Here is a 23,822-nt window from a genome sequence, read left to right on the forward strand (position 1 = left end):
CATAATACTTTTTTATGAATACATTTATTCTATTACTGTTCATCCAATGATTTAGCTAGTTTTTTAGAACTTAAAAAAAAACCTTTTTATATCTGATTTTTATAATCTTATACTTTTCTATTTGTTATTTTAATCTGATTTTTTATTCTAATAGTTATTTATAAGTATACATAACTATTTAGCTTTATTGAATAATTTACGGTCATAAAATTTTTTTCACTGTTTTTATGGATTATTTCCTTTATCAACTTAACAGATATAAGTGCACTAAATACAACGCAAAGTTTTTGATGAAAAAAAAAAAATATATAAGAAACAACTTATTGTCTTTTGTTTGGTTAGGTAAGTAGTAAGTTTATACAACAAAAACTAAGATGCTCAAAATAGTTTTGGTCTAAGGCCTGGGTGTACGAAACAACTTCTTGGTAATCGAGTCCTACCTTATGGTTGTGTCAACACTTTTCATTTATTTATTAGGATTAGAATATTTTCATTTTTGATCAGAAAACAATTAAAAAAACATTAACATCGATATTGATGTAGTAAGATGCTTTGTTTTCGTATTTATAATTTATGCTGATATTTAAAGATTAAATGAAGTAGTTCAATGTAAAATTAAGTTTAGTGTTATTATCTTTTATGTACCGACTTTTAAAACTATAAGTTGATCAAAAATGCTGATTTTTCTAATTAAAGTATTAAATCAAGATAAAAAAAAGTTTTTTATACGTAAAGTAGATACTATAAAAAATTATAAATAGTTTTATCCTTGTTTTCAAAAATGAACAAATATCATAAAAAACTACTGTAAAACATTTTAGCACACGTACATTATCGAAAATGTTAGGTTAGACTAAAGAAAATAACATTAAAAACCTTTAGAACTAAACGATATATAAATCAAAACATATATGTAGTTTCTGTCCAAAGTAATTTTAACTACAAAAAGGTATTTTGAAACACTTTGAAGTTAACAACTAAGTGAACTAAAACTTTGTAAATATTTTATTTAGTTTTGTTACTTACAAGCAAAACTTATAAAGTTACTTTACAATTGTTTTGTATGAACCTGTTTGTTCGTAATACATACTTAATCATAATTTGAACTTTAACAAATCTATAAGCTTCTTATTCTAAGCTGTTCAGTATTACAATAAAATTGATGTAAAAACATGTGCTTAGTTTAAAGGTATGTAATGAGAAAAGTTATGTTTTTTACATAAACACTAAGCTGTTTTGACTACTGATCTAAAGTTCTACAATACGAAAAAAAATTGTTACAAAAAGATAAAATATTTAATCTCTTGTAAACAGAAACCAATTTTAAAACTTTGTACCATGTTGAAGTATTAATATTTGTCAAAGTTGCTTTAAATAATTTATCGTAAGCATTTAAACTAAAAAAAGCTTTGTAATTTGGTTAAAATTTGTTATCGAGTGTTTGTAATTTTATATATAAAAGTGCATTATAGCTTGGTCATAATATATAATTTTGTTTTAACTGTAAAATAAAAACCAAACAAAACAATATTTATCTAGTATGATTTATCGAGTCATTCTACTTATTGCCATGACAATAAAACATGAGGTATAAACAAATAATAAAATTTAGTTTTGTATTAAAAGTTTTTTCAGCTTAAATAGATTAAACCATAATTTCCTATAAACATTTCATGACTAAGTAGTAACAGTTACGTTTTAGATCTTTAAAAAAATGCTAGAAATAATATGCCACATACAAAGATTAATTTATTGACCATAAAACGTTTTTTGTTTTGCGTTTGCAAACAAGTTTTCTAATCGGAAAATTTATTTTTATTTTTACAATAAATTTATAAAAAGTTGCAAATCTTTATTTATTACGAGCATTTTTTCTACCCTTAAATTACTCCATGTTTAAAATGACTCACTTTAAAGTTTTATTGTGTCGTAATTAGTATATATATACAAATATACAGATTACTATTGAATATCTGTGTTTTTTTCATCGTTTATATAACTTTATTAAATATATCTGAAGTATTTCTATAAGAAAACCTTTTTTACACATAAAATAAGGCAAAACTGTAAAACCTAAATATAGTTTTCATGCCGAAAAACTAAAATAGATTAATCTTCAGTACACAGCGTAGCAACTATGACTAAAGAATGATAAGATTAAAGTTTGCTTTTAAAGCTGTCAAAAAGTATAAACAGCTTTAAAATGTTTATTTGAAAAAAATCAATTAGTAGTAAACTTTTGTTTTATAACAATTATAGCTACTTCATAAACTGGTATATATGGCTTCAAAATTTATCAAAATTTCTTTATCTATTTGTTATTGTTGTTTTAAACAGAATGTTTAGTACTCTAAACAGTTACATAATATTTATAAATTTATGTATATTTAAATAAGCTCATTACCAAGTAAATTGAGCAACTGTTTTTTGTCAACATAGATAATTATATACTTCTGTATTTAAAAAACAAAAGCGCAGCAGATTTTAATTTTTTCTCATAAAAAGTTAAAGCTTAAATACGAGTAAAATATGAAAATCTACCGACTGTCTTACCTGCTATCAAGATTATATATATATCATGGTAATGAGCTTGTGTAAATGTAATTAATGTGTGTGTCATGGTCAGTTAAACCGGCTGCCCAAACACAATTTAACCGAAAATTTCGCGAATTGGCATCAATCACAAGTTGTTGAAAGAAGTTACAAGTGTGAAAGTGCTCAACACCAAACAACCCACCCCCAGCTCCACCTTTCGCTTTCCTGTTGACATGTAAACTGCTGAAATCAACATGATCGTGCCGCACTTGCTGTATTCATCACCGCCGCACGAATTCCGCTGGTCGACATTATCAAGGAGTGGCCGTGTAAAGTCAAATTTTCCTTACCTATCTCTCTTTGTTTTGTAATTTTTAGTGTGTGTAGATGATGTGGGAATTAAATCTTGTTTAAGTCTTTTTTTTTTTTTTTGTGCAAACACTGTGTAATCCGGAGGAAAAGTTGTTAAGACTGTCAAGAGCATTCACAAGTCGTGCTAGTATTAAGTAATAGGTCGGAGCCGTTGTTTTACACTTGTGCAACAATTACCTTGGGCAGGTATAATTGAATAAAGTTGAAGTAATTGTTGAGATTAATGAGCTGGTATTGTTTTTAATACTCAATTTTAAAAGTTTAAGTATCTATAAAGTATAATAAAAAATTTAAACATAATAAGTTTTAACACACTTTTGTTATAGATTGGACTATATTTTTCCTGTATTGTACCTGATTCTGATTAAAAATCAAGTACTTATTCAAATAACTTATTGAAAAGAAGAAAAACTCTAAAAAGGTTTTCCTTCATTTTGAAAATTTTTAAAGTATATATTTAAAAGAAGTTTGTTTTAGTTTTTTGTCACACAAAATAAAGCTTTTAGAACGTGTTAAGCTAAAATAAAACTACCAAAGGAATGCATAATAGCTTTAAAATTCTGTTAAACTCTTAAGGTCTTTAATTTTTTTAAATTATATTGTTTGTCTTACTCTGATCGCAGTATAATGTTAAACACATACTTAAGCTGCTGAAAAAAGTATTTTAAGGTTTGTGTATATATGTTGCTTGACTTAGTTTTTTAAACTAATAAAAAATTTTATGAACAAATAAAAAATAAAGATACTGTAAAGAATAATTACTGCATAGAAAACCGTTTATTAACCTTAAGTCAGTTTTAAGTTAATGTATATAAGAAAATAAAACCTCGTATTAATAATATTAAGAAAGTTTTAAGCTATATATAATACTATAGATTATGAATTGTCTACTGAAGTTTAGCATAAACTGTTTTGAATATGTTACAAAAAAAGCTAACTTTATTTGTAAATATATTATAAGATATTTTTATAAAGTATAAATAATTTTAAAATTTATAATAAGTTTTAGTTATTTATAACCAATAATATCTTACAAAATACATTTTTGTTTTAAAAACTTGATATCTAGTTAATAAAAATTAATAAAATTTTGTGTTTAAAACAAAAATAATGTTTTAAAACATTTTTTATGAAAACCGTAGCAAAAACCTATGACAAAACATTTCTAAAACTAATGCTTTTGTTTAAGACAATTTTTCATCATTTATGAAAAATATTTGTACTCTAGCTAAGTAACTATAAATTTATATATAATAGTTTGATTATATGTTTTTGACCATCAAATTAGATTTACATTTAATTTTAAAAGTATTTTGTCAATCAAACCTTAAAACTGTCTGTACTTAAATTTAATAAAACCAAAAGTATTTGTACACGTTAAAAAACTTATTTCATTCTTTTTCAGAGTAAAACTCAAAGTATAACACTAAATATATATTTGAAAGTTTTATCACTACTCAGTAAAATATTCCTAAAAAATTAAATCAATTTAATTTTCATTTAATAAGGAGCGAAAGCAAATTATTTTTTATAACTAATAGGTTATAATTTATAGAGTAGAAAGTAGGTGGAAAAATATAGTTTAGATTTAATTTTGTTTTATTGTTTAACAAAAGAACATACTTTTTTATTTATTATTAAACTTTAACCTACATTAAAAGAAGTAATTTTTTTTTTGAAAGTTCTTTGGGCTTAAAACTTAAACAGTTTTAAACTTATTTTGTGATTAGTTATTTTTCTAAACTAGAAATAAAACATTTGATAACAAAATGCTTTTTAAACTAAAAAAACTTCCATCGTAACTTAAGTAGTATACGAAATTGACTAAAATAAACAAAAAAAACATTTTATTTCTCAGTTAATTTATTTTGTTTTTTAACTCAAGATTAAAATAACTTAACATACGTTTGTCGTGGCCAAAGTAAACAACTTTCTCATTATAAATGCTCTCAATAATTACATTTGCATTTAATAAGAAAAACATTTTTTACGTAAAAACGTTTTTTATAATATTTCTTTGTTCTAGTAAGACTAAATTAGAAGAAACAGCGTTTTAAAATGAAATAAAAATAAGTTAAATTGTGCTACTTTTGTGGAAAAACACTTTATAATTTTCTTACATAAAATTTTTGCTATATCTTTATATGTAACAGTACTGTAATCTTTTAGACTTTATACTATTTACCTTTTAGCAGACACAAGTTGTTTTTTTTTTGTTCTAGAATTTTTTATTAAATTTAAAACTTATAAAATCTAAAAGTATAAACATTCATACAAAAACAACTTAAACTTTCCAAATGTACAGTATATTCTTCGTCGAAAAAGGTTAGTTTTACTATAAAATCAGTCTTTGCTGTAAAAGTTTACTTTAATAACATATAAAATTATAATATATGAAATTTTGATCAGTGGAATATTTTTTTTTGACTATTTTTTTTTAAATTTTATAGTTAAATGCATGATAAAGAAAAAAATTTAGTATATATATTTTTTAAATCACTTGTTTCGATTTAATATTAAATATGTGTTTCAATTTAAAAATTATTTCAAGCTAAGTTATGTTTCTATTTTTAAGTAATTCATTATAAAACAATGAAACACAAACAGAGTAAACTCAAAATTAAAAAATTAACTAGAGCGCTAAAAAGCTTTTCAGTCATAAAAAGAGTTATATGAATTGTTCTAAAATAGAGCTCTTGTACCTGAAATAAAAAACGATTTTAAAATGGCAAGTAAATACTGGTGAGGTTGATTGCATCAAACATACTTTATAAATATTTTTAAAACAGTTATATCAATAAAATTAGCTAATGAATATCACTTTGTAGGAAAATAACATAAAATAATAAAGTTTTAAAGACTTTTTAACTAAACTACAAAAAATAAGTGGCCTTTAATGTTACTTTAAATAAAAAATGTCTATAAACATGCTAAAAAACAATCTTTTCTTAAACAATAGAAGCACAGTTTGAACATTTAAAAGTGAAAGTATAAACTAAACTTCAACAATTACAATTTGTTAATATAAAAAATAAAACCTAAATATTTTGAAGCCACGACTTTTTTTCAAAAAAAACTTAGTCTTTTTGTAAGTTTGCGTTTATTTATCAGTGTACAAACCACAGCCTTTTTAAGTTCTCCCTAACAAAAGTTCAATGGCAAGATCGCAGCAGTTTTCGTTCTTATAGCAGCTTCGCAACAAATTTAAAACTCAAACAAATCGCGGGGTCGCCTCTCTGAGCCCCACTTTTTTTTGCACGACTACAGGTACGTGCAGTACCAGTTGAGCCTGCTCGACGGGAACATGTCGGGCCTGCAGCTCTTCACCCTCCTGTATTGCGCCTTTTCAATTTTTTGCGGGTTCGAGCAGCAGCGGACCCAGAACAGCTCGTTATTGACGCAACCGGTGGCAAATGATTGGCTCTGGCCCAAACTGTTAGTAAATCTTTGAGTTGGATTACGGCAGGCATCTGTTAAAGTTGTTTTTTAAAGATTACTTATTCTTTTGTGAATAACAAGCTAGAGTTTTTTTTTAATAAATTTTTTGTATAACAATTTTTTTTTGTGTTTTTCTTGCATAAAGTAAAAAATAGAAAATATATTATTTTTACTACTGAGAAAACTTACTGCATTCTCCTGGTAAAATTGCCACATCGTCTACTGCGATGTCTCCGCTGAAATCGCTTCCTACAACTCCGTCTAGTCGGAATGAAACTTCTCTTGCTTCTTTCAATGGCTTGAAGTCAACTTTCATCCTGTGCCACTGGTTACCCATGCTTCTCGTCATCGATTTAAGTCGGAACAGTCGCCTTTTACCAGTGACCATTCGTTGGAGGACGCTAATGGACAGCCTTCCAAGGTTTTTCTAAAAAAAAAAAAAACAATAAGAAAAAAAGTTATTTTGTTTTTAACCTAAATATTAAACTTTAATCACTTACACCAAACATATGATAGTAGGTATCTAAGCAGTACTTTGTCGGGTACATCGGGTACGACACCAGGATTGCAATGTCGTTGCGCTTCCTCGGCCTCGACGCCTCTATGTAGATATAATGACCGCCGCCGGTCGTGTGGTCCTGCGACGGTCCGGTGTTTCTGCTGCTGGTCGAGCCGGTGTGGCGCGTCCAGTTGAACTGGTCGTGCTTGGTGACCTGCACCCAGCCGCACATGGGGTCGTTGGGGTTGAACCGCAGGGGGTTTTTGTAGTTGTGCAGGCCGAGGTCGTTGTTAGAAGGTTGCAGGGTCGGCTGGTTCTTGATTTTTCTCGTTGATTGTTTTGCGTAGGCGCTGCCATCGCCAAAAGTGCAAACTGTAAGTTTAAAGAATCAAATATTTTGTTTGTACAAAGTTAATTAAGTTAAGATGAGATGTTTCACTAAAAATTTTTCGAATAATTCCAACAAGTAATTTTTGCCATAGAAAACTTTTATTTTACAAAAAAATACGTTCAAAAATTGCAGTTATACATACAATAAAAAAGTTTATTTTTAAACTACTATTGTTTGTTAAAAGCTTTATAGAAAAAGTGTAAACTTTGTTTGTTAATTCACTTATAATACTCACATTAAATGTTTATAAAACAAAACTTACGTGGCATTCCAGCGACAACTTTCAATTGATTCATGGCAGGGACGGTGGTTGAACTGGAAGTGAACAATGACGTTGAAAGTGTAGTTGCTTTTTTGTATCCTCGTGTTGTTGTTTTACTTGTTGGTTTCACAGGTTTCTGCGAACCTTGGTCACAAATGTTTGAAGAACCTATAAAAAAAGTATTAAATAAAAATAGTAGTGTATTTGTTGTTGTTTATTTCAAAACATGTGTAGGTTCTTGGAATAATTACAGATGCATTTAATGTTGAGTATCAATAACTTATATTTATTAAAAGTAAGTCTATGGGTATTAATAATATAAAAGGTTTACATTAAAAAAAAGTAACTTTGACGTACCATTGAAAATGTTACTTTGAAATATGTAAAATAATTTATAACCGTAAAAAGAAGTCGTGGCATAGTATACAAACATTTAAAGTTTTTGTTGTTTAAACTTTTACGTGCTCGATGTATTTTAAACTAAAAATAATAACTTAATTATATCAGTAAACATTTTATTTTCAAACGTCAACTTTACACACAAATACTTAAACTGTATAATTCACTGTATCTGAGCAACAAAAAACATACAAACAAATTAACGACACACAAACTTTTTCATTCATGTGAGAAAAATTTAAGCTTATTATGACATTAACATTAGATTGAAACCTATTAAGTAAGGAGCATCGAAGGTTAAAAAGATAGTGCAACCACCATAAATTGTAAAAAAATAATAACATGTTTAATTGAGAAAAAACATTTATAAAATGTTTAGGATAATCTACTGTATATTTAGATTGAAGTTTTATTTGTATTAATATACCAACTTATAGTAACTTAAGCTTAAAATTTATCGGATTTTACTAAAACATACCTATACGCAAAAAATAATTAAGACATCTTGTTTTATAAAATAACTTTGTATTTCATTTTACTCAATTAACTAACTTAAAGTAAGAGCTACTATATATTGTTTTTAGGCTTTTAGTACTTTTTCATATAAAATAATTTATATTTTAACCATAAAAAATCAACTTACAACTAATAAGATTATAAAAAACAAAAGATGATGTTGAAAAATCTAATTAAGATTTTTAATTACATATACACGTTAATTACAAACACATTTTTTGACAATTTTAGTTTTGTCTGCAATTAGGTTTATCTGCTTAAGAATTATTACACAAAATCAATCACTTTAAAAGAAAATAATGTGCTTAAAAAATGCTCACCACAAGCTCCATTAGAAATGCAAACGTCGTCAAGACCCAAATCACTTTGGAACGTTTCTCCTCTGACCCCAGTAAATGAAAATGTCGCTGATCCCCCAATGAACCTTGAATCTTTCGTAATTGTCGTTTTGAAGTTTTTCCAGCTCTGGCCTTGAGCACCGTACACTGAAAATATTTCTTCAGAGTGCGACTTTGTGTTAGCAGATTTTTTTCTGTATAAAAATTTACATAAGTAGATGTAATTTTTCAATGAAAACTAACAAAAACAATGCTGTTTGAAAGATACACATGAAGAACATTTTATTTTTCTGTAAACAAAAAATATAAGTAATAAAAATTCTAAACGAGTTTATTTTATCATATATGTAGACTGGATAAATATTTTAACATATTTTATATATTAAGCAAAAAAAAAACATAGTTTATTTTAAATTAAGAGCACAAATAGCTTGTTTATTGGTTAATTGTGCACAGTAAATAACATGCATTTTTTCAATGCTGTTACTTACCCTATGAACTCCGTAAAAGTGGAATGAAGTTTAACGGCTCCAAGCTTGTTACCGTGCATGTGATACCAGAAACTAACACACAGCTTGTTTTCACTGACACCGATCATGGGAGTGGTTAGCACCGCTTTGTCACCAGTTTGACGCGGAAAACTGGCTTCCATATACATGTACTTTCCTATAAATACAAAAACTTTTGAGTTTTGTAATGTTTTTTAATTTAACTTTGAAAATAAATTGAATAAATTAGTACACTTAAAATAAACCACTCAAGTTTTTCAAACTACATGTAAGTTGTAATTAAAACTACATTTATTTTTATCATTTAAATTAGCTTATTAATATTACTTACTGTTTTTCATACTGTCATTTACACTACTTTTTAAACAAACACAAACTCTTATACGCATGAAATCTACAAACCAGTGTACGCAGGGTACAGAGTGTGATCTCTCGTAGGTCCTGTTCCTGCTGACGGGGTCGACCCGCTCGTGAGAACCCAGTCGTCGTCGTCAGCAACGCTTTGAACGAACCCGCACGTTCCATGCTCGAAGTTGCATTGGAAAGCTGAAAGTTTATTAAAAAGTTCAGCTCAAACATAACGTTTTTACAAAACAGAGTTTATTAACAAAAAACGTACTAGGTTTGTGTGAAGGAGTGGGAAAAGTGCTTGCTGGTAATTTTGTTGATGCTGAAGTTGTAGTAGCAGCTGTAGAAGTGGTAGCACTTTGCTTCGGTACAGTTGTACTTTTAAGAGTAGTAGCAGCAGCGGTGGTAGTAGATGCAGTAGTCGTAGTTGGAGATGTTGTTGTAGATTTTATATGAAGTTGCGTTGTAGTTGTTACACTTTGTTTTGTATTCGTTGGCGACGTTGTTGTAGTCTTGGTAATCTGTGTTGTAGATGGCATGGTTTTTCTTGCTGTTGAAACATGAGTTGTATTTTTTAAGACTTGGGATGGTTTTCTTGTTTGTGAAGTAGTTGCTAACGGTTGTTTTGTTGTAGATTTTGCTGTAGTTACTTGATTATTAAAAGCTGAGGTAGCATTAATAGAAAGAAGATTAGTAGTAAGTTTTGTTGACAAAGTAGTTGTTGCATTTTTAAAACTATCTGTTGCAACATTTGTTGAGAATACGGAAGATGTTATAGGTATGCTGGTTGTGAGAATTGAAGTTTTATTCTGAACAGGTTTTAATAGTTTAGATTTTACTGCTGTTGTCGGTACTGCTTCTGTTGTTGTAGAAAGTACAGTTGTGGTTGTTTTCAATGTAGTTGTTGGCTTTGTTGTTGTAGTTACAGGCTTTGTCGTTGTCGTTATTGGTTTTGTTGTTGTAGTTATTGGTTTTGTTGTTGTAGTTATTGGCTTTGTCGTTGTAGTTATTTGCTTTGTTGTTGTAGTTATTAGTTTTGTTGTTGTAGTTATTGGATTTGATGTTGTAGTTATTGGTTTTGATGTTGTAGTTATTGTTTTTTTTGTTGTAGTTATTGGTGTTGATGTTGTAGTTGTTGGTTTTGTTGTTGTAGTTATTAGTTTTGTTCTTGTAGTTATTGGTTTTGTTGTTGTAGTAATCGGTTTTGTTGTTGTAGTTGGTTTCGTTGTGGTTGTTGACTTCCTAGCTGTGGAAGTAACAACATTTTGTACGCAGCTTCCTTTGGTCACTTTAATGTCATCTATGGCCATGTCGCTAGTGAAACTTGGGCCGACCGTGCCATGGATGCTGAGCATCAAAGAAGTCGCCGATTTATCCGGATGCACGTTTACGTTTACTTCGAACCAAGCGTCGCCTTGCGATCCCGAGATCTCCCACAGCAAAAGCTTTGTTCTGTCGGACATGTTTTCTGTGGAAAACACTTTTAAAGTTCCCGTTCCTGCGCCCCACATGTGCGCGAAAAACGTCAGGCAGTACTTGTCGGCTCTGAGAAGCGGAAGAGTGATTTCGGATTTGTCTCCGGGGTTCCTCGGCGTAGAAGACTCGATGTAGAGGTAATATCCATCTTCTGCGTTCTAGAAAAATTAGATAAGTAATAAATTTACTGCAAAGTATGCTGTACTATATTATTTCTTCAAAAAAACTTTACAAGTTTGATTTGAAAAAACTCTACACTACTTTATATAATCTTATCAACTCTTTATCGACAGTCAGATAAAACAAAAATTTTTGCTACGTAGATAACCTTTGAAAGGTGTGTTAAATGGATGATTTTATTTTAAACTTAAAATTTTGGAAAAATTCATTTATTGATTTTGAAAGATTTCAAAATATTTTTCATTTAAATTCAACCTTTTTTACATCTTTCATGAAATTACTTATGGAAAATATTTTTTTATTAAAATAAACAAAACAATTATAGTTTAAACATCATTTTAAATATAAAACATAAGATATAAGATTTATTTCAAAAGTTCAAATTTATCTTTTTGTAGACTTGAACAAACTTTTAGAATTCTTACCTTGTTATTCATGTATATGTCTTCATTAGTTCTTCATTATAATAAGACATCATCACAACTATTTTACTTACCTTTGTGTGATCTGCCGATGGTCCAGTTCCGCTGCTTCCCGTTTCGCCAGCGTGCCGGACCCAGTCGAAGTCGTCGGTGGCAGCCTGACCGATGCCGCACAACGGCTTGTTTCGATCGTCGAAATCACACTCGAAGTTGTCGAGCACGGCCGGAGCTATGACTCGATTGGTAGGCAGTTCTGCAAGTAAAAACCACTGATAAATGTTTTAATGACCACAAAAAACTTTCTGTTTTATTCTATACAACTTATGGTTTTTGAGAAAAAAAAACTTATTCTAACCACAAGGTTTGTCTGTGACTTCTATGTCATCAATGGCAATGTCTCCGGCGTATCCTGATGACCTTTCTCCTTCTATCATCACTCTGATTTGAGGCTCGATGCCGTTTGGCAAAACAGACATTTCGCTTAAGTCTAATAAATAGTGATGAATTTAAAGTCATGTAGAAAAGAAGTTAAGCAATTGTTTCGTAAGCATTCTTTGAGGCAATTTTAAGCTCATCAACTAAATTGTCAATTCAAGACGTTGATTTATAATTCTGTATAGAATTTACTTTTTTTTATTGAATTTGAAACCTCAAACAAGATATGTTTACTAAATAAATCTTTAAATCAAGTATTTAAGTACTTAAAAATATATAAACTGCTTACTTTATACAAAAACAAGTATGTTTTTAGAAAATAAGTAAACTTTTTAAGATTAAAATTAATGTTTGAAAAACACGGAAATTTTTTTTGTAAAAACTTATGTAAAAAAATTTTCAGAACATTTTCATCGTAAATTTTCATTTTAGAAGAAAAATAAAAAAACCTATATTAAGTAAAGCTTTATCACGAACTAACTTATGTACAATAACAAAAAAAATCAATACAAAAGCTAAAAAAAATGATATAAAACCAACATTAAGCAACTAACAAAGTTTTTACGTTTTGAATATTACTCATAAATTTTCAAAATCACAAACCAACTATCACGTCATCAACTTTCGCATTCGACTTCTTGGGTCGGCTCCGGTTGATGTCTACTGATAACATCAGCCATTTGGGTCCCTTTTCTCCGATCTCAGCTGCCACCAGCCGTCTTCGGGAATTAGCGAGCTCATAAACCTTTAATACGAAGTAAGTAGTTTATATTAAACTCTCACAGCGGTTTTTTAAATTTTTTTTTATGCCAATAAAACTTTAAATAGAAGGATGATAAATTTTAAGAAAACATTATCTGATGCTAATAATTTAAATATAGAACAGTGGTCAGTTGAGGTTAGATAAAATTTAACTATTCCAGCTATTTTAGTGCAAAATTTTATATTGTTTAAAATTTTTTAATAAAAGTATGTTTTGATAATGCGTTAAGTTTATAAAAGGTAATGTTATTAGCTTAGAAATTTTTACAAATATATATAAGAAGCGGTGTGCTTTATTCGTATTAAAGTAATAATTCACATTGGTCTACTTTAAAATTAAATTCTTCAAAAATTACGGATTAGGGAAAAAATGCGTAACATAAGTGATTTAATCAAATAGCTGTAACATAAATTTAATATGAATGGTATGCATGTCAAATTGTGTGTTGATTGTATTATCTTCAAAGTTTTATGATATATATGTTTTTTTAATTTTATTTATTGTATCGCAAATTTTAAATTTTTTTTAGTTTAAATTAAACTTTTGTTACAAAAAATGACATATCAACATGTAATCGTGTTTTGCAACAACAAGATGTTTACAAAAAACGATAAATCAAAAGAAAATGACACCAAAATGTTTATCAAAGGTGAACCGTATTGCTCCTACAACAAAAAAACAGCGATGGAAAAAGTACGAAACTGCAAATAAAAAAATCGTGGAAAACTACACAAAAAAACTAGTTCGTACCTTGAGCTGACCAACAGCCTTGCCATACATGTGGTACCATATCTTGAGGCAATGCGGCTGCTGAGAGAGCAGCGGCGACACCAGGCTGGCCGCGTCTCCGGGCCTCCGCGGTGAAGATGCTTCTATGTATAGGTATTTTCCTGTGAAAAAAGTGAGTTAAATGTGGTGGTGGCTGATTTCAAGTATGTGTACTTGTTTTACAGAGAAAAATTTACTTTGTGTTGGAAAAGAAAGATAATCGTTTTTTTTGCTGCTCAGGTTTTGTTTCTAATCCCGCAAACACAAAACATTCGCTTTTAAATTGAAAACCGCGAGGTTTTTTAGAATTGTTGTGAAAACACATGTAAGGTGTGTCTTTTAGCGGTTCCAGTTTCAGATGAAAGTTTGGGAATTTTTTTTATTAGCTGTTAACGAACCTTTTTTGTTCATCGTCGTGTGGTCAGTATCTGGTCCTGTGGAGTGGCTAGGGGTCGACCCGGAACCGAAAGTCCAGTTGAAGTTGTCCTTTGTGTATTGTTTCCACCCGCACAAGCCGTTCTCGAAAGTGCAGCTGAGACCTTGAAAAATGCGCAGTTTTAAATATTTTAAGCTTTTTAGTGTTTTATTTTAATTAAAAAACATTTTGAACAAAAAATTAATACAATAGTTTTTACTTTATTTTAGTTGCAACTGAGTATTAACTTTAAAACTTTACAAATTTTCTTTTGAAAATGTGTGTACAAAGTGGTAATGTATCAGTCACGTCAATGAAAAACGTGACTGAAAATTAACACAGTTCAATTATAAGTACAAAAATTATATCCAATTAAGATTTTTTTTAGAAACTTTAGTAGAAGTGCATCTTTTGGAATTTTTCAGTTTATTATGAAAATAGAATTAGTTTAAAAGTTATTTTGTAAATAAAAAGATTACCATAGTACTACAAAGGGAGCTATTTTTCTCGGAATTTTTAAGCATATTTGTACACAGTTGTGTTTGATATCAAAACTTGTTTCAAACTCAAACTAAACAATGAGCAACATTTTCAATAAGCATTTAGACGTTATTTTATAATTTAATCCAATCTCACTCGAAAATACTTGAGGTTGCATTGTCGGGACAGTCCCCTTTGTAGTAGTCGAGCTCGTCACTTTCTCGGTCGTCTTGCTTCCAATTGGTCGGTTTTTGGTCGTCCAAACCACGAGCTGGGGCGACGAAGTAGTCGCCGGGTTGCTAGGAAGTGAGCTCTTGCAGGTGCCAAACCTGACTTGAATGTCGTCCAAGCCAACATCCGATTGGTAGTAGAAAACGTAAACTTCCCAATAGAACTGAACGGCCTGTTGAGTTGATATACAGTTGTCATGCATTTTGTGCTGTGTGTGAAACGACAGGAAGCTATAAACAAACTGTTGCTTGGATCGAGTGAAATACGTGTTGTTGTTTAGCTTTTTTTTTTTGTTTTAGTTTGCAAGGTTTTTTAAACTTTATTTCTTATACACTTTGCGTTACAAACAATTTTTTTTTATTTAAGCAATTTTCATATTCCTTTTAACATGTCTTATTTTAGATAAGTTAAAAATAATCTTATTAGTCTAATTTTAATTATTTTAGAACTTGTCATTTTGGAAATAAAATAAATATTAATCTTGTAACTTCTCATAAACCGCCTAATATTTAAACTGTAAGGTCATAAGCTTACGAAAACAAAAATATTATACAACAAGGTTTTAAAAGAGAATAAAACTGAAATAAAACTAAGTGACTTGCGGTTTGAAAAACCTGACATGAGGCGGGATTTAAAACGATAAGTTTTAACAATATATAAAAGTATGTCAGAAATGTTTGTCGTGTTAAATTGATTGGAGGATAGTGTTTACAAACAACAATAGCTCAAACTATAAAACGAAACTAAATTTTAAAAATTTTAACTAACTTTTTTTGAGAAAAAAAACGATAAAACACAATTTTTTAACTATAAAATAAATAAAAAAATTATCATTTAAATAATTTTAAAACTATAAATAGAACACCTACAATTAACAAGAACATACTTTTTCAAGCCCATTTTTAAAATACTATAGTTAGAAAGTATTAAATTAAAATATTAAAGTCAACTATTGTGTGTAAGTTTCTATAACACCTTAAAAAATTTCCAACTAAAAATTAATAAAATTTAAATAAAGTTTTGTTTTTGTTAAAATTAATTATTTTTTATTTTAAAACTTTACTATTTAAATGACTAACATCTGTCATTGCTTTTTGTTAGTTAGTAAATGATCCTATTAAGATTTTAGATTTTTACTTATTTTGTTAAAATGTCTAATCTGAGAGATTAAATAAAAACTAGGTTCTTTTGTTAAAAAATATTGTTTATGCCGTTGTTTACTTTCTTTTAATACTTATATATTTTTTATGATTTTTTACTTGGAACTGTTTTAGTATTAAATTTTTTAGTTGAACTACATTTAGTATAAACTATTCATGTTTAAGGTAATAGGTCAAGTTGATTTATTAAACTTTAGGAAATAATGTTTAAATAGTTTAATAATATAATCATAAGTTTTATGCACTATACATTACTTATTCCAATGATTATTGAAAAACTACCACTAAAATTTTAAGTAGGTGACTCATTTTAAAGGTATTTTTTACTTATGGTTTTAATCTGTTAATATATAACTAACAATTGAAATAACGTGTAACATACGCAAGAAAACATCTGATTTGAATAAATACTAAAATATTTTAGTAATTACTACAAATCATAAATTTTACAAACAATATTTTTCTCAAAACTTCCAGTTATAAAAATATACTTATAATTTAGAAACTTGTGTCAATAATTCTTAATACCTAAAAACACGTAAATATTATTTGGAGAAATATGACTATATTTAAAACGCTTTTGTTAAAAGCGATAGTTTTGGCTTGTTTACAAAGTGACAACAAGTGTCACAAGTTATTATTAAAGAGTAAATACACAAAAAAAGGTTATTTGCCAAGCTCAACAAATTAAAACAAAGCCATAGTATTTAAAATGACGTTATTTCTGTTGCTTAAACTTACACAGGGTTTTTCTCTAATTTCTAAAACTTACTTCAACTTTGTCTGTCGACGGCTTGTAGTTAATTTCGCCAGTCTGCCACTTTCTGCCCTGGTCACCTTCCTTTTCCCACAGCATCACACTGTTTCCGAACTTTGCATTTTCGCTGCAGAGAACAAAAACATTACATTTTCATTCAACAGCAACAAAGTTTTCAAGTCAAACTTTTCACAAAACTCACTGTTTTTCAAACGCGTACATCCGAAACGTTCCCATGTGAGTGCCGTGCATGTGATAGGCGAACGACACGCAGCTGCCCTGCTTTGAACTCAGCCATGGCGACCGCAAGATGGCGTTGTCGCCCATGCGGGCTGGCGACGACGACTCGACGTACATGTAAAAACCTATGAACATCAAAAACTGTGAAATTTTTTTTTTTGATTTTCATAAAGTTTTTGCTAGTTTTTATAAATCTAAATTATAAAACTTATTTGGTTTATAGTAGAACTTTATGTTTAGTAGATACTAAAATCAAAAACTGTATATAACTTATATGTTACAAATATTTACCTTTTCCAGTGGTGTGGTCGGCTTTGGGCCCGGTGTCCGAGCTTGGGGTTGGCTTGTTGGTTCGAATCCAGTCGAGGTCATCGGTATCGTCTTGCAGCATCCCGCACGTTCCCTTTTCAAAATCGCATTTGAACTCGTCGAGCGTCCTAACACTCGGGGGTAGCGTCGGTTCAACTGTCGCAGCAGGTTTGCTTCCGGCAACTTTTGCTGTAAAAAAATGGAAACTTTAATTTACAAATACTGTGTTTATCTAAGAAAGCTATTGCTTCAAAAAAAAACTAAAATTGATTGTATTTTGAGCTTTACAAAATTATTACTTAAAAAACAAAATCAGTTGCTTTGAGTAAAAACAAACGAATATGTGTATAAGATAAATTAACAGTTACTAACATTCGCGAAAAACTGCACGAAAACCTTTCTTGTAGTCCTTTTTTGGGTCTGAAGAGAAAATTACGTACATTTGTGATCCTGTACTGGTTACCTAAAAGTGTATACTTTAAAATATCGTTACTTTTAAAAAATAAATTGTTTTTACTACATTCTTATTGACGAGAGCTTGAATGCTGAAGTAATTAGTAGAGTTACTAGTGCCTTTAAACAACAGTGTTTTTCAGATTTGTGTTTTATAAAACTCAATTATTTTCTCACAACTAAACATCTACTCAAAACTTATGAATTTATTTGAAGTACGGACTTGAACTGGTCTTCCTGGACGGCCACATATAGTTTTCAGTACTTGATGACTCGCATCTTTACCGTCGTGAACAATGATGGCATCATCTTGACACAAATGAGAATCTAAATTTACACAATGTAATTTTTTTTACAGAAAAGTGAAAATAAATAAAAACATTCTGAGTTTAAACTGTTTTAAAACCTTGAATGTCAATATCGATGAATGTTACAGAGACGTAGCTTCCTGCTTTTACGGTGAAGTTCCAGATACAGTGAGACTCAACAGGATAAGACTGTGGATAGTTTGGGCTTTCAAAGTTACCGCTTTTTTCTAAATAGAAATCTTTTCCACATCTTTTGTAAGAGCCTGGTTCTGTTTTTAGTTAAAACGCATTTTTATGTTTATAACTAGAATCTTTTAAAGTACTCAAAGAGAAAGGTTTCATTTTTATTCGCACAAAACGTTTTACTTAACAAATAAATATAAGGAAAAAAATGGTTTAAACATGCATTTTAACATAAAATGTAAATTTTTCAATTTTTGTAATACTTGAAACTTTTTGTAAATTACCATTAAATATTTTCGAACTATTAAAATTACTAACCACAATTGTACAAGTATTTAACTTCTTCGATGTCATAAGGGCTCATACGTGTTCTCTGGCCTATATTTGGGGAAGGCTTACTTCGCACCTGAATTGTTAACTAATGTTAAACTGTGTAATAGGTTTATAAATTTATTCGACTTGTATACTGTATAAAAAAAAACCGTTATTAATATTAATTCGAATAAATTAGACGACTCCAATAATGTACAGCAAAATATAAAAGAGTTTACTAATGCTTCTATGTTTTTTTTACTATTTGCATTTCAATTTACTTTGATAGATGGAAGATAATATTTTTTGGAAAACGCAAATTGACTGTAATGCATCACGCTGTTGTAATCGTAGATGACAAAATTTTTCGAGTCCGTGTACTTTTCAAAGTTCGTCTTCATGTCTGAAACATGTATCATGCAAATTACATTGTACAAACGCGTTAAATTTCAACGAAACACCGACTTACCCTTCTCGATGTTCTGGGTGAGTATCTGGACGTACTTGTCCCGGTCGCTCCTCGAATGTTCGTGCTGGAAGCCGAGGACGTGCATGAACTCGTGCGCGATGACACCGCGAGTCACACAACCGGGGATTCCCAGGGAGACCAGCTGGGCGGAGTATCCAGTCTTTCCTACGTAGGCCCAGCATCTAACAGATGTTTAAGTATTAGTTTGAGCATAGCCTAGATTTTTTCAATAATAATCTACCAATAAAGTTTATTGTTTTAAAATTTTAAAAAGTAAACGGCAATAGAACTAAGAGTCTTGAAAAAGTTTGTTTTTACTTTTCCGAAAATAAATAAAAGTGGGATAGCTAAACAAAGTTGTGACTTTGTAATCAAAAATTAAACTAAATAGTTTTGTTTAGATAATTTATAAACATCTTTTAACAAATTATATAACTTCTCTTTTGAAGAATACTGTAATAACAAAGCTTTTTAAAAGCTATAAACTTACCCGTCACCGTCATTGATTGAGATGTAAGCAATTTCTTTTTTACGGGGAACAAACCGAACACACGTATGTCTTGCGTACAAGTTCATTACACTTTTTATGGTGTTAACTTGTGAAAAGTCTAAAAAAGTATTAAAACATTTTAATAAGATAATTCTTAGACTCATAGTGATTGTGTAAAAATACAAGAGGTTTAACAAACTTAAATTTAAAGTTTTACACCGCTTGTAAACAAAGTAGTATAAAGTTCTAAAATACTATTATGTTGTAGACTTATAACTTGTCTAATAATCTATATGAAAGATAAAACTTGAATTATATTCAACTCACTGTACTTGTCAGATATTGTGTAAGGAATAAGAACATATCCTTTGTCCTTTCCATACATCGTTTTATCCCATTTGCCGGTTGCATCAGAAGCTCCGTTACGATGTAACTTAAAACGAAGTTATACTTAACTTTAAAAAATATCAGTTTACTACCCTTACTCATTTAAAGAGTGTGAGTAGTTTTTTAAGGCTACTATCAAAGCGCAAAGGCTTTTGCAAAATACATGTGAAATAAAAGATTATTCGTTTTAATACGGCAAGTATAAAAAGGTTTAATTCAATTTAAGTCTTAAAATATCAAATAACGTTTATACCGTTAACTTAGAAACTGTTTTTGAAATTACGTTTAGAATTAAAGTAGGTTATTTAATTTTGAAACTAATTATTTAAAATTTTAGCTATTATTTAACTACATTACATTTTTTTACCGTACAAAAATATATTAAAAATACAAAAGTTAAAAGATTTAAAAACTGTTTTTTTTTTAATTGTGCAAACGAATTATAAAAGAAGATTTAATACTCATCATATTATAAATTAAAACATGGAAAATCTCTAAGATAAAAAAATCTATATAAAATCTTACTTTACATCAGCTTTAATATTCTATAATTTTAGTTCAGAAAATTAAATTTAATAATCAAAAGTTTTTTACAATGAACTTTACTGAAGTGTCAGAATTAGTTTGAGTGACAAAAGAAGCAACGCAACTAACTTTAAACTTCATGTCACCTTCTGCTGTGTTTTGCGGTTTCATTTCTAAAAAATTAACAACAATGATTAATTTTTAATATGTTCTTACTATCAACACACGAATTACTATCAACTAACGTTTGTTTATGTTCAAAATTCTGTCGAAACCGTCGATATTCTTAAGATATTCGCGCATTTCCGAATCTTCCGTGTCGTTGACCAGCTCCTCCTCTTCAAAAACGTCAACTTTCACCTTCGCGACGTTCGCCGACTCCGAGCTGCTGTTGAATCTATCCTCAATCCTTGTTTCGATATCTTCAAAACTGAAAAATTTTTATAGTTATTTTATAAATACAATAAAACAATGTTTGCACCATACGAACTCTATGCTGTACTAAAACTTTGTTTGAATAACTTTTACTTGCTGCTAATATTATTAGACTCTTATAGATGTAGTGCACTTTGTAAAAACCGTTTATGTTTAAGTTAAAAGCTAGTTGATAAAGTTTTTGATTCTTGTTGTATCTGATATTTTCTCGCACAATATATTACTTTTAGGAAAACTCATTTTGTAATGTTTATAGCATTCAATACGAACTCTATGAAGCTGCCGATCCTTCCCGCCTTGCCTGACTCTTCCTCTTGGCTGTAGTACTCCTCCTCGAGGTCTTCCTCGTAGCTTCTCCCATACAAGTCTTCGCCCATCTCCTTCATCTGCTCCATTGGTCCGTCGGTGTTCTTGTTGATGAAGAGCAGCCATGCGGCGTACTGCGGGTCGAGCTCTTTGGGCCGGTAGACGCGCGAGTTGAGGTACTTGCCGTCGTCCGGCGCGAACCAGCTGCTCTCCAGGTCGGAGTTGATGTCTAGCAGGCCCGGGATCGGCTCCTTGAAGTTTCTGTCGACGTTGTTTCCTGTTTGATGTCTTAAACTATCATGGTTGTTTTTCATAGTGGATTTGAGATTTGTTCTTATACTGCATACTGGTGTGGTAATAGCAAGAATTTTTTTTTGTGTAGCACATGTAACTTTTCAATGATAAAATAAAGCTTAATAAAAAGTTTAGGCATCAATTGTTTTATTTAGGTTTTAAGTGTTGACATTGAAGAACTTTAGTACTTTTAAATGTTTGTTACTTTATGTATTATGCTGTTTTTGTAGTTTAAAAAAGTTACAAGTATGTTTTTAATATTGAAATCTTGTAAAAAAAAGAAAAAGAAAATACCTATCAAAATAATATAAAGTTATTTAATAAAAATAATAAGTTAGAAAGTTAATATAAGTTTTTATTAAAAAAAAAGTTAAATAGTATAATTTTCTTAATGTAGTTTGCTTAAACATCCAAATAAACTTTTTACACTAGGTAAAGCATTATAAAAAAAATCTATCATTTTGCATTTAATCACAAGAATCAGTTGTATTTAACTAGAAAAGTTGTTTTTGTTAATAAAATAAATTACACAATTTTGTAGATGCCAAATTAATATAGTATCTAGTTTAGTTTTTTTCGACAAATATAAAATAACACAAAGTAAAGAGGTTTGACTTTTAAGTTTTCCGATGTCATTTAGATTAGATATGACGATTAAAGAACCGATTTTAGTTTAAAAACAGCTTGTTATAATAAAAATATACGTTACAATTTTAAAACTAAAAGTCATCAGAAAGTGTTAACATTTAATTAAACTTAAAGTTACGAGTTAAATCGGCTCAACTCACACACTTTAAATTTTTTGATTTGAAAATTTCATTAACTTTTATTCTGACAGTTCAAACACTTATTCACAAAAGGGCAAATTTGCATAACCTACGAAGGCAGCGCATTACGAAGCGATGCATCGCAATATGTTGCCAGTTGTAATTACAGGCTATTATCAACATAAAAACTTAATGAAAATATTATTCGCTTTTCCATCAATACATGAGAAGTTTCATGTATATATATATACTACTAAGCCCCGGGGCGCGCTTTCAAAAAGCCAAACCGAATAGGCGTTTGTTATTTTCTAAGCTATGATGGTGACAGCATGCTGTGTGCTTAGGAAAACACAGGCTGGAACAATGGAATTGTGATAAGACGGGTAATTTTAGGTGAGTAACACGAGACGGTTTGCGTATTGTGATAAATTGCACGTAACAGAGCTGTGAAGTGCACTTTTTCATGGCAAAGCACAAGATTTTTGCGGCATGGTAAATAAAAGATCTTTAGAAGAATAGAAAAAAGCCGTAAATTTTGGAATGGAATGGTTTTACAACAAACTGATCTTTAAAGTTCAAATATTTACAATTGTTCATTTTTAATGATAAGTTAAAGTAATGTTTCACAATAGAATTATAATTAACCCTATTTAAAATAAGTTAAACTTTAAATCTGAATACACTCTTATAAAAAATATTAAAATTACAATTATTCTTTGAAAATTACTTGATAAAAAACTAAGTGTAATTTTAGTAAATGAAAAAAAAAATTTCAATATATAGAAACTCAAAAATAACACGAATTAATTATTTCTACAAATATTCTTAATTTAATCATCAAAATAAGCTAAAAAGTTATAAACAAACCTTTTGATTTTTGAATCTGAAGAAAAGGCAAAAGCAAAATAAATGCACAATTAAAAAGAAATGTGTTCTTCATCCTTAATTACTTGTTTTCTTGGATTTATCTTGATTTATTTCATTAGTTTTAAAAAATAGTTTTTACAAAGTTTCTGAAATATTTATTTTCTAATTAAAGCTTGTAAAAAAGCATACAGTAATTCATAGACTTAACTGTGCAAGCAACTAAAACTTAAAACTAAAGAAAACTGAACTTCTACTTTGTTAACACACTTTATAGACTATTAATAGTTTTCACATAACTTTTTTCGTGTGCGTTCTATCTTATTTAGAAGCAACTGAGCTAGTGCCGAACTGAAACGCAAAATGCAAAACTATATAGCACGAGAAAAAAAAACTACCAAAAACGTTTAGAGAGATAAAAAAAAGTTTTTCATATTATCATTAAATATGACAAAACTTTCAAGTCAGTTGTCTTAATTAGAGTAAAAGTTTATTTATATTTGAGTAAAACGTGATTTTGTTTGCGACAAAAGTGTTAGGTAAATGTTCACGAAAAGACGATTAAGGTAGACTTTAAAGTCTTTAAATTAACCTGGATTATTACTATTAATAGACTTTTTTGAATAAGTAAAGTGTTTCCCTGTGGTTTTTGCATAGGGTTTATATGAATTTAGAATTTTTTTATTAATTTGTTGCGTTTGTTACAAAATAATGTTAAGTATAAAAACGAATACAGTGCAAGTTTATGTTTATAAATTTTTATCTTTAGTAATGTATTTCAGAAAA

At 29.2% G+C, this 23,822-nt stretch overlaps 1 protein-coding gene across 1 annotated transcript; it reads right to left on the bottom strand.

The window, feature by feature from the left end:
• Positions 1-5,615: 5,615 nt before the first annotated feature.
• Positions 5,616-23,178, bottom strand: LOC145839482 (MAM and LDL-receptor class A domain-containing protein 2-like). The gene is made up of 29 exons (XM_082947056.1): positions 23,040-23,178; positions 21,076-21,388; positions 20,616-20,800; positions 20,500-20,543; positions 19,786-19,891; positions 19,459-19,576; positions 18,969-19,150; positions 18,781-18,902; positions 18,506-18,593; positions 18,103-18,273; positions 17,920-18,023; positions 17,616-17,706; positions 17,226-17,432; positions 16,897-17,059; positions 16,710-16,821; positions 14,703-14,949; positions 14,050-14,190; positions 13,634-13,773; positions 12,724-12,865; positions 12,041-12,172; positions 11,760-11,938; positions 9,879-11,241; positions 9,662-9,805; positions 9,242-9,416; positions 8,733-8,944; positions 7,498-7,665; positions 6,846-7,216; positions 6,535-6,772; positions 5,616-6,377 (listed from the first exon to the last, which is right to left on the bottom strand). The coding sequence occupies exons 1-29, from the start codon at positions 23,110-23,112 to the stop codon at positions 6,169-6,171; spliced, it is 5,940 nt and encodes a 1,979-aa protein (XP_082803182.1). The 5' UTR covers positions 23,113-23,178; the 3' UTR covers positions 5,616-6,168.
• Between the last annotated feature and the right edge of the window lie 644 nt (positions 23,179-23,822).

This window comes from Thalia democratica, chromosome 6, assembly GCF_965202585.1.
Source record: "Thalia democratica chromosome 6, ktThaDemo2.hap1.1, whole genome shotgun sequence".
In the NCBI taxonomy this organism is placed as follows: Eukaryota; Metazoa; Chordata; class Thaliacea; order Salpida; family Salpidae; genus Thalia; species Thalia democratica.

What these genes read in the sequence shown, in the direction of transcription:
- LOC145839482 (XM_082947056.1), bottom strand. Translation starts at nt 23,112, where the DNA reads ATGAAGAACACATTTCTTTTTAATTGTGCATTTATTTTGCTTTTGCCT. An exon ending in AATTTTGAACATAAACAAAC is followed by an intron (nt 20,544 to 20,615) that starts GTTAGTTGATAG and finishes TTAATTTTTTAG; the next exon opens with AAATGAAACCGCAAAACACA. An exon ending in AAGGTGACATGAAGTTTAAA is followed by an intron (nt 19,892 to 20,499) that starts GTTAGTTGCGTT and finishes CTTCGTTTTAAG; the next exon opens with TTACATCGTAACGGAGCTTC.